The sequence below is a fragment of the Saccoglossus kowalevskii genome, chromosome 17, assembly GCF_978046115.1.
Source record: "Saccoglossus kowalevskii chromosome 17, keSacKowa6.1, whole genome shotgun sequence".
Lineage (NCBI taxonomy): Eukaryota > Metazoa > Hemichordata > Enteropneusta > Harrimaniidae > Saccoglossus > Saccoglossus kowalevskii.
Genome location: NC_140657.1, coordinates 3,844,269 through 3,857,750, shown reverse-complemented (window position 1 = coordinate 3,857,750; position 13,482 = coordinate 3,844,269). Strand labels below are relative to the sequence as shown.

Below are 13,482 nucleotides of genomic sequence, written 5' to 3'. Positions count from 1 at the left end.
AAATCGAGTTCCAGGTAGATCAATTGAGTGCCTGTGTGTCGTTGTTTTCAGTCTTTAGTATACCAATACTTTGTCAGGTATCCCTCAATGAAATCAAGTGATCTATATAAAATTATAGTCCTACTCATGACTAAAGACACGAGACGAACTCTGATTATTTGTTTTGCATAAGCTCTGCAATGAAGCATTATTTTTGAGTGAGATTAGAAGTACGAGAAATTAAATTATTACTGCCTATGTATGTGATTATGATGAATATGAATGAAATTAACTGATGTTATATAAACCCAGAACCTGGTTTTCAAACACGGGTAGTAACTAAACAAGCCGGTAGGCTGGTTGGCGATCTGCTTCGCTCAAAAAACAAACATGTTTTCGGCTGTTTTCTTGGTAGGACATGAACATCAGTTTATAACTAAAACCGGGCTCTGTATACGAAGTTCGCAAAACATTCAGTCTTTAGAAGTCATTTCATCTTATTACTATCACGTATTCTGCTGATATAATTATTATTTCTGACCGTTTTGCGATTGTATTTTCTAGATTCTGTGATCGAACACAGCCTTTACATTTCATTTAAAGTTCAAAGTTGCGTTGGGATTACGTTGATGCAGTGTAACAATGTCGACGCCGGTGAGCTCCTGTCTGTGCTCAACTTAGCCAAAATAAAAAGCATGATCAGTTGAACACCGCTGCTACCAGACTTAGTAGAAGGCAATACATTGGGTTATTGCCATGACAGTAGTGGGCCAGGAATCTTTTTTTTTGATTAGTGACGGTATGATCGGCCAAGCCAAAAAAATCACAGAAGAGTTAAAAAAAAACGTTACCCCAAATTTGGGGTCAAATTTCTCGGCAATCAAAAAAAAAGATATTAAAAAAAAAAAATAGTAACTTTGTACCCACACTCATGAGTAGAATGAACTATGTCCGATTTTAACTACTTACGAGAATGAAGGTGTGACCTGCTTGCCAAGTTTCAGCGAAATCGGCGCAGCTGTTACCATCCCCACATTTAACAAAAAAATAAAGAAAAAACTGAAATATGTTTTGAATAATAAAGATGAGAAAACAATAATAAAAATAGCAAAATACATAGAGAACTGTTTCAAAACAAGAGAAGAAAAACTGAAAACAATATAGTCAGCAATCTCAAGATAAGGTCAAGTACATGCATTAGTAAACCAAATATTCACCAACAAATTTATTTGCTTGTCACTGGCAGTTTCTTTTTATTTTCTTGTGTGTATTTTATTCTCACTTTATTTGTTTTGTTTGTTTGTGTTTCTTCACATCTGTATTGCATTATTCAAAATCCTAAGTAATAGGGTTAGGAACGCAATAAAGATAATTATTAATAATTATTAGTAACGTCTCCGTTTGTACTAGTTGATCTGCCTAACAGCCAAAGTCGCCATTTTTGTATTTATGAGACCCATATATCTCGCGCATGCGTAGGGTGACGACTACCGCCCTTAAAAAACATCGGTTGGCCAAGTTTGACGCCAAAACACAACGTCGGAAATGTCGATTCATCTTAAATATGACCGTGTATTGGGCGTATTTCTGATTCAAACTTGGTAAAAAAAATCTTACTAAATGTTCAAACTCCTCTGGCGGAATTGAACTGATACTGCAATGGTAGTGACTCTATATTGTAGTGCGAATTAATTCCTGTAAACTGCGTCCGTTGCAAGATTTCTGAATACAATTTGTGGAATTGAACAACCGTTACGCAATGAGTGGGAGTGTGAGTAATGAACACCAAGGCGAATTTACGCTGTTGGAAGATGAATCAGATATATTACGAATCACACTAAATGTCGGAAGGTTCGAACATATGACAGAGAAATGACATAAGGTAGTACTGGTACTGACGCTACGGTAAACGTACTACCAGTTCTATACTATATCTAAGCTTTTAGATGATATGTAAGTTATTATAGTAACATTCGTAGTAGAAAATAACTGAATCGTACATCAATTTTTAACACGTTTATCTCTGCTGCTTACCGTAGAAATAACTACCCCAGAGGCGAGTATACCACGTGACTTGGACCAGTACGACAAGAACAATATTGCGTCTACTGTCCAAAATATACTTCTAAAATATACTATACCAACTTCATTTTAAAGATAATTGAGAGAAACAAAATAATTTTAAGGTACCCACAACTATGTACAAATGTGATACAACACATTATCTACCCAGGCGGACAGTTTAACAATATGTTAGGAGCTGGTTTACGTCGCGTATACTGTGTCCATCAAAAAAGCATGAACACCGTAGCTCTGTGTCAAGGTCTGTGAATGTGGAGGTACTCGTTTTCATACATGTTGGATGTTGAGCTGCCAGAAAGTTCTATAACCTCTAAACAGCTAGCGAGGATCATGTAGCTCCATGCTTGGGACACATGTTTGTTAACTGTTTTTTTATGAGCGAAATACTCCCGGGGGGGCACTTAATGCAAATCGTATTATAGGGACGTGCCGCCCTTTGGGGTCTTAATTTTTTGCTGTTTGGGTCTAGAATGGGGGTATAGATTTGCTTGCCTTTTGGTCCAATATCAGTTCGCCTGGTCTAGAATGGGGTATGTTTTTCCACTTTCCATGTATTTACTAGAGTTTTAGTATTTTTATTGGTCTTTTATTGGCATATTTTCACGTAGCGGATCGTCTTAACCGGGCGCAGAAGTTTGCAACTTTAGGCCATCATTTATCCCGTTAATGAGCCCCACAATGCAATGTGTTCAGTGTGTACGAAATCAGCGCGTGCGTAGTGAAGTCATCAACATGGCGGGAATTGACGGTGTAGACATATTTTTACAGCGAGTTCTTGGATCAAGTGAGAGAATCTCAGAAATTATTGACAAGTTTAAACGTAATTTTACAAATGTTTACTTGAATTGCGTATTGTATATTCATTTTTATTGCTGTGGTGTTTGACATGACCCATCGGATTTGTAATTTCTTTTGGGGGCCTGGATCGGGGGAAAGGATATTCGTCTGGTATAAAGTTTGGATGAAAACTACCCGAGGAAAATTGTTATTGATTTTTTCAATCGCAAATAATGATGTATAGACCGAGGGTATAGAGCCAATTTTGGCGCTTTTCCGTGACTGTTTTCGGATGGTTATACATTATGTCAATAAAATGGGCGGCAATTCCAACAAAATTCAGATTGGAGAACCCCAGGGGGGAACCATTGTCTCGAATCAAAGAACAGCTGACATAGTGGTGAAGTGAAAAAGAAAATTTGCAATTTGTGTTCCAATAACGATATTGAAAATGAATATCATTTCATAATAACCGGTTCCAGATACTAGACACAAATGAATGACTTATTTGAAGCAGTAGAGAAAAACAAATATTGGGAATGAAAAGAAATTCGTATAATAATAATTCACAAACTATGTATGGAAATAAGACATGATAAGTGTTATTATGATTAACTCTTTTTTACTTATATTGTTTTTTATTACTAGTATACCTATTTTTTGTTACTATATAGTAGTACATGTTTTTTTGTCTTATAATAATTATATACCTTATATATAAAATATGTTTTTGAAATGCAGTCCCTCGCTCCCTTGAACATTTTCGCCGATTTTTAGTCGCCGGAGTGATTCACGTCCCAAATTTTGGTTCTCCGGGCGTCTCTAATAAATACCCTATCTAACCGCTGGACTGAATTAGCGAAATTATGAAAAATTCATAGAAGATTGGGCGAAAATTGGTCGTTTTTGGCCTCAATGTTTTTTTTTGCTCGGAAACGCAAGGGCGATAAGACTCGATTTTCAAGAACGCAGGTCGCTCGGATCGGATGGTTTCTATTGTTTCGAGTCCGTTGTGTGTCTAGAAATATAACAACTTTGTTTTTTGGTGAATATAGAACATGCTTTGTTCCAATAAAGGATTTTGATATGAAAATCGAACAATTTTAATAGTTCCTTATTGTAACGTCTCCTACATAAATAGTCCTGTTGACAATGGTACTAACCCGGAATGGACTTTCTGCTCAGCGCGTCTTTGATTGTAGCAATATTTACGCCACTGTACGAAAATACGCACACTTGCGAATTTGACAACATTCACTTGAGCGTTTTAGGATAGTGGGAATATAAGCAAATAGATGGAAATGCCAGTTACATCACTCACGAAGATTGATGATTCGATTGCTGGCCGGGATAGATGTATTAAGTGTCTATTTCCAACATGATGTCTACACATGCGATTCTCAATTTCGATGTGTAAAATCATATCGCTGCTGTGGACGGCAACAGATTGTTTTGGTTTTGCGGCTCTCTTGGCATGAGCAACTGATTTTTAGGTTTCTGTTTTTATATATTCTGACGTTTACTTGGTCGTATTTTGTATTTACCACTCAGACACTGACAACAAGTGAGTAAAGGGACCGGGACATAGTTAACATGGGACTCTGAAGGCCCGTGGAAAGCGTCATCTTACAACATTAATGAACGAAATTTACAATATCATTCTTCCGAACAATCTGATATTTATGCTGGATAACAAAGTATACAAGTATTGTCTATGATATACTGCAAAATGGAAATAACATACCTATTTAACCGTTGTTGATTTTTTTACAAAATCCCAAGAACACAAAACAAACAACTGACAACAATCGACAAAACAAAAACACTTCACAGTCACTGTAGCCACAGCAGTAAGAAAAAGATACTGTGGAAACTCATTGCAAATGTAAATACAAAATAAATGTCAGTGAATACAATATTTATTAATTTGCAGCCTCCATGGACAAGTTCACAGAAGAATTAATACGTGAAAACACTGGAAATCACACATACAGACACACAAAATTTATTTATCCTAAATTTGTAGGAGATATATTTGGCACAAAGCTATCCAGTTTTTTGGCTGTTACTATGGCAACGGTGTGACCTGCTTGCCAAGTTCGAGGAAAATAGGCCAAGCCAAAACAATCACAGAAAATTAATACGTGAAAACACTGAAAATCACACACACAGACACACAAAATTGATTTTAAGGGCAATCCTAGCGGAGCGGATCGTCAATAGTGAACAAAAATGTTCGTAAATATTACTGACCGCAAAAGACGCTCATCGCGAAGTGACTTGTAATAATAATAATATATTATTATTATATTATTATTATTATTGTAATTATTATTATTTAATTGTATTTACTTTGCTTAGTTCTAGGCCATTTTATAGATTATTTTTCTTGCCGTTTATATGTAACTCTGCTCAGACTAGCAAAGGAACTGACTGGTCACTTGACCTGTCTGCATAAAAACTTGCTTTACTCCAGTGTAATTGTTTTTCACTTCCTTCCTTCTATCTTTTACTTCATGCTTTAAAGATATTTGATGTGTATTTATAATATTATAAATTTATAATATTAGCATATCTACTACTGTATTTTAGACATATAAGCAAATGGAAATGTTAAATTCTGAAAATATTGTTTGTGAGAAAGTCTAATACTGATCATCTGCTGTTGGCTAAACATTGTGCTTTAATGACACTATCATACAGCCATGCTGACTTCTATGTGCAGCAAACTAAATTGGCTGCTATAATATCCCAATTTTTTTGATTTGATGAATACCATGCTGGTGACTTGTCTGATATCAAAATTACTGAAAAATAAAATACTATTTTTAAAATATTTCAATTCTGTTCATGATACCTGGTATGCTATATGGGCATTAAATTTAGTTTATCAAATTATCAAAGCTGTAGATATGATTCTAGCATGGCATTATGACAGTGGTACATTAAAGCTTTGTGCAGTGTACTACTTGATGTTGGGCCATAATAATAAACATAATCAGTAAACAAAAAAAAATATACTATGAATGTCCACTAAATAGTTGTTGACCTTGAGTTTACTGATCATTTCCTGGTCCTCCTTTCAGTCTCTGATCTTTGTCAAACAACTTTTTTGTGAATCAAATACTATTAAAATGCTGTGTGTTAAAAAGTAAGTGCACTCTATTTGTTCTTATTTCCCTTGGATTGATCATTCATTCAGATTGATGAGTCTGGATGATGAGCAATCTGATTAAAATCTGATGTAGTGTACGGGCTTTAATTATTTTGGCTATAAATTTATTTTAATTTTATTTTTTATTACTTTTGTTATTAATTCCTTTTTGTTTTATTATTTTACTTTGATTTTGATTTTTTGTAATTCCGCCCTACATACATCTGATCCGACGCCTACGTAAGTCCCGTTCAAATCTCGCGTAAGTAACATGTAGTATGTAGGGCGGAATTTTAAAAAAATCACAAAATCAAAATCAAAGTAAAATAATAAAATAAAAAGACATTAATAACAAAAGTAATAAAACATAAAATTAAAATAAGTTTATAGCCAAAATAACTAAAGCCCGTACACTACATCAGATTTTAATCAGATTGGATGATGAGAAAATTCAACCTATAACCAGAGGTACATTACTTGGGGTTTGTAACTACGGTGACATGATACCAAGATCCCGTCACAATCTCGCTCTCGCATAAGCGTTCCAACTCAGAAAAATGCGAATGCGCATGCCCGAGGTAACTAGGATACTGGGAAGTCCAGGTGGATCAAAATAGCTGCCCACGGTATGACGGATTACGAGAACTATATTTTCTGTACATTTTCGATGTATTACATTTTTCACTATGATTGCGACAAGAAAAGTTTTATTTTTTCATTACAAACCTTGAACATTGATATGTGTCATGTCAGAAGGTCGTAGCCTCAGTCTCGCTATCTACGAGAAGAGACTTGAATGGGATCTTGACATGATGTCACCATACAGTACTATGCGAGTTGCAAACCCCAAGTAATGTACCTCTGCTATAACTGAATCAATTAAATGACAATTTGGTCTCTGATGGGATATACAAAATCACTATTTGGTCTATAATGGGGTATGGTTTTTAAGTGAAAATGGTCTATGATGGGGTCTGGGGTTTTATTTCCCGGCCGCACACCCCTACCAAAGTGAAAGGCCAGTGCCTTTACATTTTCGATCGCTGGTGGCGTGCCTTAGGAAATTCTAACGTGGAGAAAAGGAAAAGAAAACAAACAGCGTGTTTCACCACACGTACGTAAACGCCATTACTAGATCGTAATTGGAATCTTTTCTTAGTAATTGCACAAATAAGGCGCAATTCTGGGTTATACAACTCACATCCTCTGACAGTAAAATTTTAACACAGACAGAAAAGAAAAATGGCTGAAGCAGACTGGGAATCGGTAACGTATCTGAGGAAAAAAGCACCAACTGCCAGTCAGGCCAAGTCAAAGCAGGTAAACACGTTTTTTTTCGTCGTCGAATGAAACTAGTTAAACATTGAGTATTCGACGATTCTAAGCACGTTTTATAAATTAAAGCTGCAAATAGCACCTATTTGTGATCACAGATTAAACTTGTAATGTTTAAACGCTACCGTTTTTAAATTAAAATCCAGAACACGATGTATTTGTGAAATTATGGGCATGGATCTGAAATATCCAATCAACACCACCCTTATTTGAGTGGGATATCAGTTGTTTACTTTTTGTGTATTGCATCATAAAAATGGTCTGTGTTCATATTCATGATTTCTTATTTTCTCAACTCAACCAAACGGTGGACGGGCAAACGGTAGTGTAAGGGATATTGAATTTTAGCTGAAAATATAAACTTTATTGGGATCTTACAATATGTTAGATTTGTGTTTACAAAATATATGGTAAGTGTCGACACATGAATCGGTACTAATAACTGACTCATGGAATACTAATTATAAATAAATATTACCAAAAACATTTGATGAAGAAATATTAAATTGAGATGTTTCTACAAATTTATAAATAAAACAAAATTCATTGCTTTGTTGGTATATTGTACATTGATTTTATGTAATCTATACCATGTATTACAGGCCATTAATGCTGCCCAGAGAAGGGGACAGGATATAGAAACATCAAAGAAATGTAAGTGTCTGATTTCCAGGCCTTGTCTTTTTAAAAATAGGGGGCGAGTAAAAAATGACTCTCTCCTGAACACAGTAACGTAAGTGGTTAGGCAAGCTTCATTTTGTGAGAGTGATGGGCAAGGGGAATGATCACTTCCATCAAATGGCATGCCCTGGAATTTATTGCTTGTGTGATTCAGATTTGTACATGTGTCATATGTATAATCTCATACAGGGATTGTCATTAACTTTCAATAATTTGAAACTAACATTGGCTGACCCACTCCAGACTCCAAAATTTAAACAATTGGTTCTGCATATTAGGTACAACTGCAAAATCCGTATTAGAATCTGTGGCTTCTATTAAAATGCTGCAAAGGGGAAGCAACTTCTTTCCTATAGACCATCTACATGCACACATATGAGAAATGGTGAATTTGGGGTTCTCAATTGTTCTAAAGTATGGGCATGGCTTTTATTAGGGATGCGGTTTCTAATGCATATTTTATGGTACTATTATATTTGGTTTTCAGTCACTGCTGCCACTAATAAGCAACATTCGTCATCCAAGGATACAGCCAAACTGGACAGGGAAACTGAGGAGCTTCATCGTAAGTTCATCTATCTTTAATGGCCGTGGTTTCTTTTTTCAATGCTACTACATTTATTTTGTAGCAGAGAATGGAACAGTGTCTTCAATCTGGAAGATTTACATACAGAAATAATTGCAAGCATAAACTATTTATTGGTGTGTCCACCACAAATTAAAAAGCTAATTATACAGTCTAATTTGCATATAATTATCATTTGTGGTAGATCATAAAACAGTGTTCTCCCCAGACTTCATGTCAAGCATCACGGCCAATTTGCATAACAATGCATCTAATGTGCATAATTTTTATTTGCATAATCAGTTTTTCCCAACAAATATTGTCAATCTACAATTAATTAAAGACAAGATATTTTTATATCTGATAAATTTTATATCATTTTACTGCATTGTATTTTTTGTTTTTGTATCAAGTCAAATAAAGTTTGAAATGGAACATCATAAAAAGGAAAAAAAAACTTGTGTTATAGCCAGTCAGTGAATATACTGTTATCCATGGATGTAACTGGTTCATCATTGTGTATAAGTTTTAGTGCCCATGTCACTGTCGGTTCATATAAACGTCGGGGAAAACATTTTTTGGTTAAATATATAAAGTCGGCAAGATATCGAAATATGTTGAAATTAATAAATCAATAATTAAAAAAAAATTCTACAATGGCAGTTCGGCGATTTTTCATTGCAATATACCTTGTGAGTACAACGCTACGATCACGGTAACATTGTCAGCTGACGGCATTGCGTTGGACGGGTATTCACCGCTGCTATTGCGATCATCGGTATCTGACTTTTTGGTGTGAAATACACAAATTGTTTATTAAAACAATTATTTTTTATTAAGGTACCCTATGAATGGGGTATTTCCAGAGGTCAGAGTTTGTTTTGTCTCATCCCGTCTCGTCTGCTGTTGAATTATTCATACTTTTCTTTCCAATGCGACTTAATTTCTTTTTTTAATTTTGGAGTAAATAATGTCACCAGCGATTGAGTGATAACAAATCAGAGTGCAGCAAATCGGGGTTGATCTTCCCGACGTACGCCGTGACTTGTTTTGTCACATTGTTGCCGTTGCGTGCAATGGGCAAATTATTGCTATTCTAGTTATTTTTTTTTTGATTTGGAGGCTCTGCACCTTTGAAAGACTTCGCAACATATTGCAGACTTCCGTTTTTATCACTGTCTTTGTATGGCTAACAAAAGCGGGATTACCTAAATCGATCAATACATGTTATTGTTTTAAATACGTGCAAGACGAGACTGACACTTGTAAACAAAAATATAAGCATCACGGCTGAGTGACCAAGCGTCACGGACAAAGGGCAAGCATCACGACCGAGTGTCCAAGCGTCACGGTACCGTGTCGCTTCAGAGGCCTGGGGAGAACACTGATAAAAAAACGTTTGGAGATCATTGCCAACATTTGTGAACAAATAATAGTCTTCAAAGTTTTTTTGTAAATTTCCTGGGATTGATTGTTCATTCAACTAACCAATGATAGATTTGAGTGATAGTTATATAAAGCAGAATTTGACTATTTGGGGAAAGCAATAAAAATTGGCAATAGTGATGAAAGTGTTGATGATATGCAGGGTTCTCCATGAGGAATTTTAACAGGATGCAATGCCCCGTTATCTGAAATTGGTGCCCTGTTTAAATTGTCAGCGCCCTGTAATATTTCCTGTGCGCCCTGGTCCCAGCAAAGAATTGTTAACAAAACAAACCACGACTCATTGTCTTTCGAAGATGATCCGTCATGCTAAGGGAAAGTGGTACATTGTTTTAATATGTAACTGTAAAAAATTCCAGCTTGTTATCATAGCCGGTCACGGCGAGGTGATAACACGCCCGAACAAAAAGTTTCAAGTTTTTTAAAACGATTAAAAATTATCATGTGGCCTAGCAAAGTGTATTACCATACCCATATTTTTAGTGTCAAGAACGTCAAATATATAAAATCGATATTGATATAACCATTTGTTAAAACATGAGGTCCATTGTTAAAACCAAGTTCACGTCGTGACCTGTAGCAGCAACAACATCACTGACGAGCACAACAAAGACCAGCGCAGTCGACATTCCATCACAGACATTGCTGAAGAAGTCCACACGAATGCTTGCTTAAAAAATGTTTACCATATATAGTTGAATTTTCTTTAAATCAAGATTTAAAAACCCCGGTAAAATTACCATGCTTTCAACAAACATAAGTGGAGGAAATAAATTTACTTGTGTTCTTTTTTGGGACAGTTATTCTGATTAGTTGTATTTCGCGTCAATACATGGCTTTATCCAATCAAATGCATCGTTACATGTACATAGTATCAGGGTGCACACAGTCAAACGAATTGTTTCGGGGTCATAGCTGTTTTCAATGTAGCAGACGTCAACAAACTTAGATTCAGATTAAAATTATTTTTAAGTATGTATTTTTTTATACAAAATGCTAATATTTTTGATAGAAACTGTTAACTGCAGATCGAAAATCTTCGCGTGCATAGATTTATTTTTGTTTGATCACTTTGCTTTTTTGTATTGATGACGTACATTCAAGCAAGTTTTTTAATAAATTATGCAACAACATAAATTTTATATTGCTTCGTCCAATAAATATAATCACAATTTTTGTGACTAATTTAAAATTAAATAATGCATGTATGCATTATTTAAATAAAACAAATTAACAAAACTTGTTTGCTTTTTTCTGGACTTGATCATTATTGGTAAACAACTGATACAGTCGTGATGAATAACAGAGCTAAAATTCTGATTGTATTTGGTGACGTTTACCTCATGGAAACTATTGTGAATTAATAAATGTATATACATGTATATTATGTACTTGTACAATATTTTTTTGGTTGCCATTCTTTCAACATCCATGCCAATGATTCACATTACAAAATGTCATGTCAAAGGTCAAGTGCCACGCCCACTTCTTCTTCCCCCTTGGTGCGTCTGTTTATTTTTCAAACTGTGGAGAACCCTGGTATGCAAATTACCAATCTTGTAGCTAGATAAGTACAAACTTTTTGGAATGACATTAATTATTGCTACTTTGTATATTTCTCAGATGAGCGTATCAGTTTGGATGTAGGCCGGTTGGTTCAGAAAGGACGTCAAAACAAAGAAATGACACAAAAAGAGCTTGCTACGGTAAATAATTTTCATGTTTCAAGTTAACTTACAGTCTTGACCCAGACTCAGTTTTTTAGAACATTTGAGGTGAGGTGAGACAATGAGAGAAGCCCTATGTGACAAGTAATATGCTGTCTGAAAGAAGGGGGTCAAGCATGTTTCTATGGTAACAATGATTTTAAGATTTCCATCACAACTTTTAGGCCCTACTTTGGTGACTAGTTTGCATTGAAAATTTGTCAAAATGAAATATAATGCTATATGGAGATAAGATATGGACACATTTCTATAGAAACGTGTTCAGTGACCCTTTATTGTTTTTTCTTACCCAAGTGTGAAAATGTAGTTTTTTTGAAAGCATTTTGAAGATAAAATGTTTTTTTTTGTTTTTTTTCATTATTCAGAAGGTCAATGAAAAACCGCAGGTGATTCAGGATTATGAATGTGGAAGAGCCATTCCTAATAATCAAGTCTTGGCGAAACTAGAGAGAGCATTGGGTGAGTATAGGGCCAATGAACACAGCAGTCTCAATGCCAATCACCTTTAAATATCAACACTACAGGCTTTTTGGATGAATGTTCAATCACTAATCAGTTGTATCTTTGCTAAATTATGCTGAGCTCTTAAGCTGTAAGAAAATTGGATGTGGTGCAGTAGTTAGTGTGTCTGCCCAGCCACAGAGGTTTTGGTTTCTATCCTCACATCCAACATTTCACTGAGACTTGAAAAAGTAATTGGTTTTCTGTCAGTGTGTTTAATCTGCGTGAGGAATAAATGTCATGCAACTGACACACATGACTTTCTTGAGAGAGAACCAGAAATAGTAACCATGAAAATCAAGATAAATGAATACATTATGTGTAGTATGTACTGTTTTTTTACATACCGATACAGTAATCGCTTCCGTTTCTCAGTCCTTGTGTGAACAAAAGTGCTACAAAATTATTGATTCTCCTCAATGCATCCATCCATCCTGCATGTATCCAGATTTGACAAGATTTGAGATATTTTCGTTTATCTGTACAGAATCAATTCCAGTGGCACAGAGATTTTGAGTGACATACTTTTCATTTATTCTAACAGGTATTAAACTTCGTGGCAAAGACAAGGGGCAACCATTACAACCCGGACCAAAGAAGAAAAAATAACATCATGCTAATGTGGATTAGTATTGTCCAGCATCAGATACAACTCACATAGAGGAGTTAACAATTGTCTGGGGATTTCTTACCGCCAATTTCTCTATCTATTTTGAATTTACATTTGCAGTCATGATAGATTGGACACCAAACTTATAATTAGCTGATAATAGTAGTTAGAGTGATCGGTGCAGTAGTACCGGATTATGAAATATTTTATTTTTTATCTTTCGCATAATTTTTGTCATCAGATAAAACAGTAAAAGAATAAATCAAATATTAAAAAGGATTTGTAAGTAGATGAAATAGTTTGGGGTACCAGGAATGACAGAAGTGGGTTGAAACTTGCCTCGTCAGGTCTTAATACTTTTTTTCCCGGATGAAATAAAAAATTACCTCTTTTTTTTGAAGTTTTATGGGATTTTTCCTCATTTAATGTTAACTGGCAACCACCCACAATATTAATCACTCATGGAGCCCCATGGTATGCTGTAATTTATTGGATCCAGGATTGCTGCAGATGTCCTATGTTGTACAGAGGTCTTTTAAATACTTATACAGCCATCGGAATAGTGGAGTCCTGCATGTACAAAGATAATCTACTCTACCAGTGTATTTGTAGTTGTACCTGGCAA

At 35.2% G+C, this 13,482-nt stretch overlaps 1 protein-coding gene across 1 annotated transcript; it reads left to right on the top strand.

Annotated features, from left to right (window-relative positions):
* Positions 1-7,101: 7,101 nt before the first annotated feature.
* Positions 7,102-13,257, top strand: LOC100371825 (endothelial differentiation-related factor 1-like). The gene is made up of 6 exons (XM_002735394.4): positions 7,102-7,312; positions 7,930-7,981; positions 8,496-8,573; positions 11,643-11,725; positions 12,112-12,205; positions 12,792-13,257. Exons 1-6 carry the CDS (start codon positions 7,235-7,237, stop codon positions 12,854-12,856), a joined length of 450 nt encoding a protein of 149 aa, XP_002735440.3. The 5' UTR covers positions 7,102-7,234; the 3' UTR covers positions 12,857-13,257.
* The last annotated feature ends 225 nt before the right edge of the window (positions 13,258-13,482 follow it).

What these genes read in the sequence shown, in the direction of transcription:
- LOC100371825 (XM_002735394.4), top strand. Translation starts at nt 7,235, where the DNA reads ATGGCTGAAGCAGACTGGGAATCGGTAACGTATCTGAGGAAAAAAGCA. An exon ending in TATAGAAACATCAAAGAAAT is followed by an intron (nt 7,982 to 8,495) that starts GTAAGTGTCTGA and finishes TTTGGTTTTCAG; the next exon opens with TCACTGCTGCCACTAATAAG. An exon ending in GGAAACTGAGGAGCTTCATC is followed by an intron (nt 8,574 to 11,642) that starts GTAAGTTCATCT and finishes TATATTTCTCAG; the next exon opens with ATGAGCGTATCAGTTTGGAT.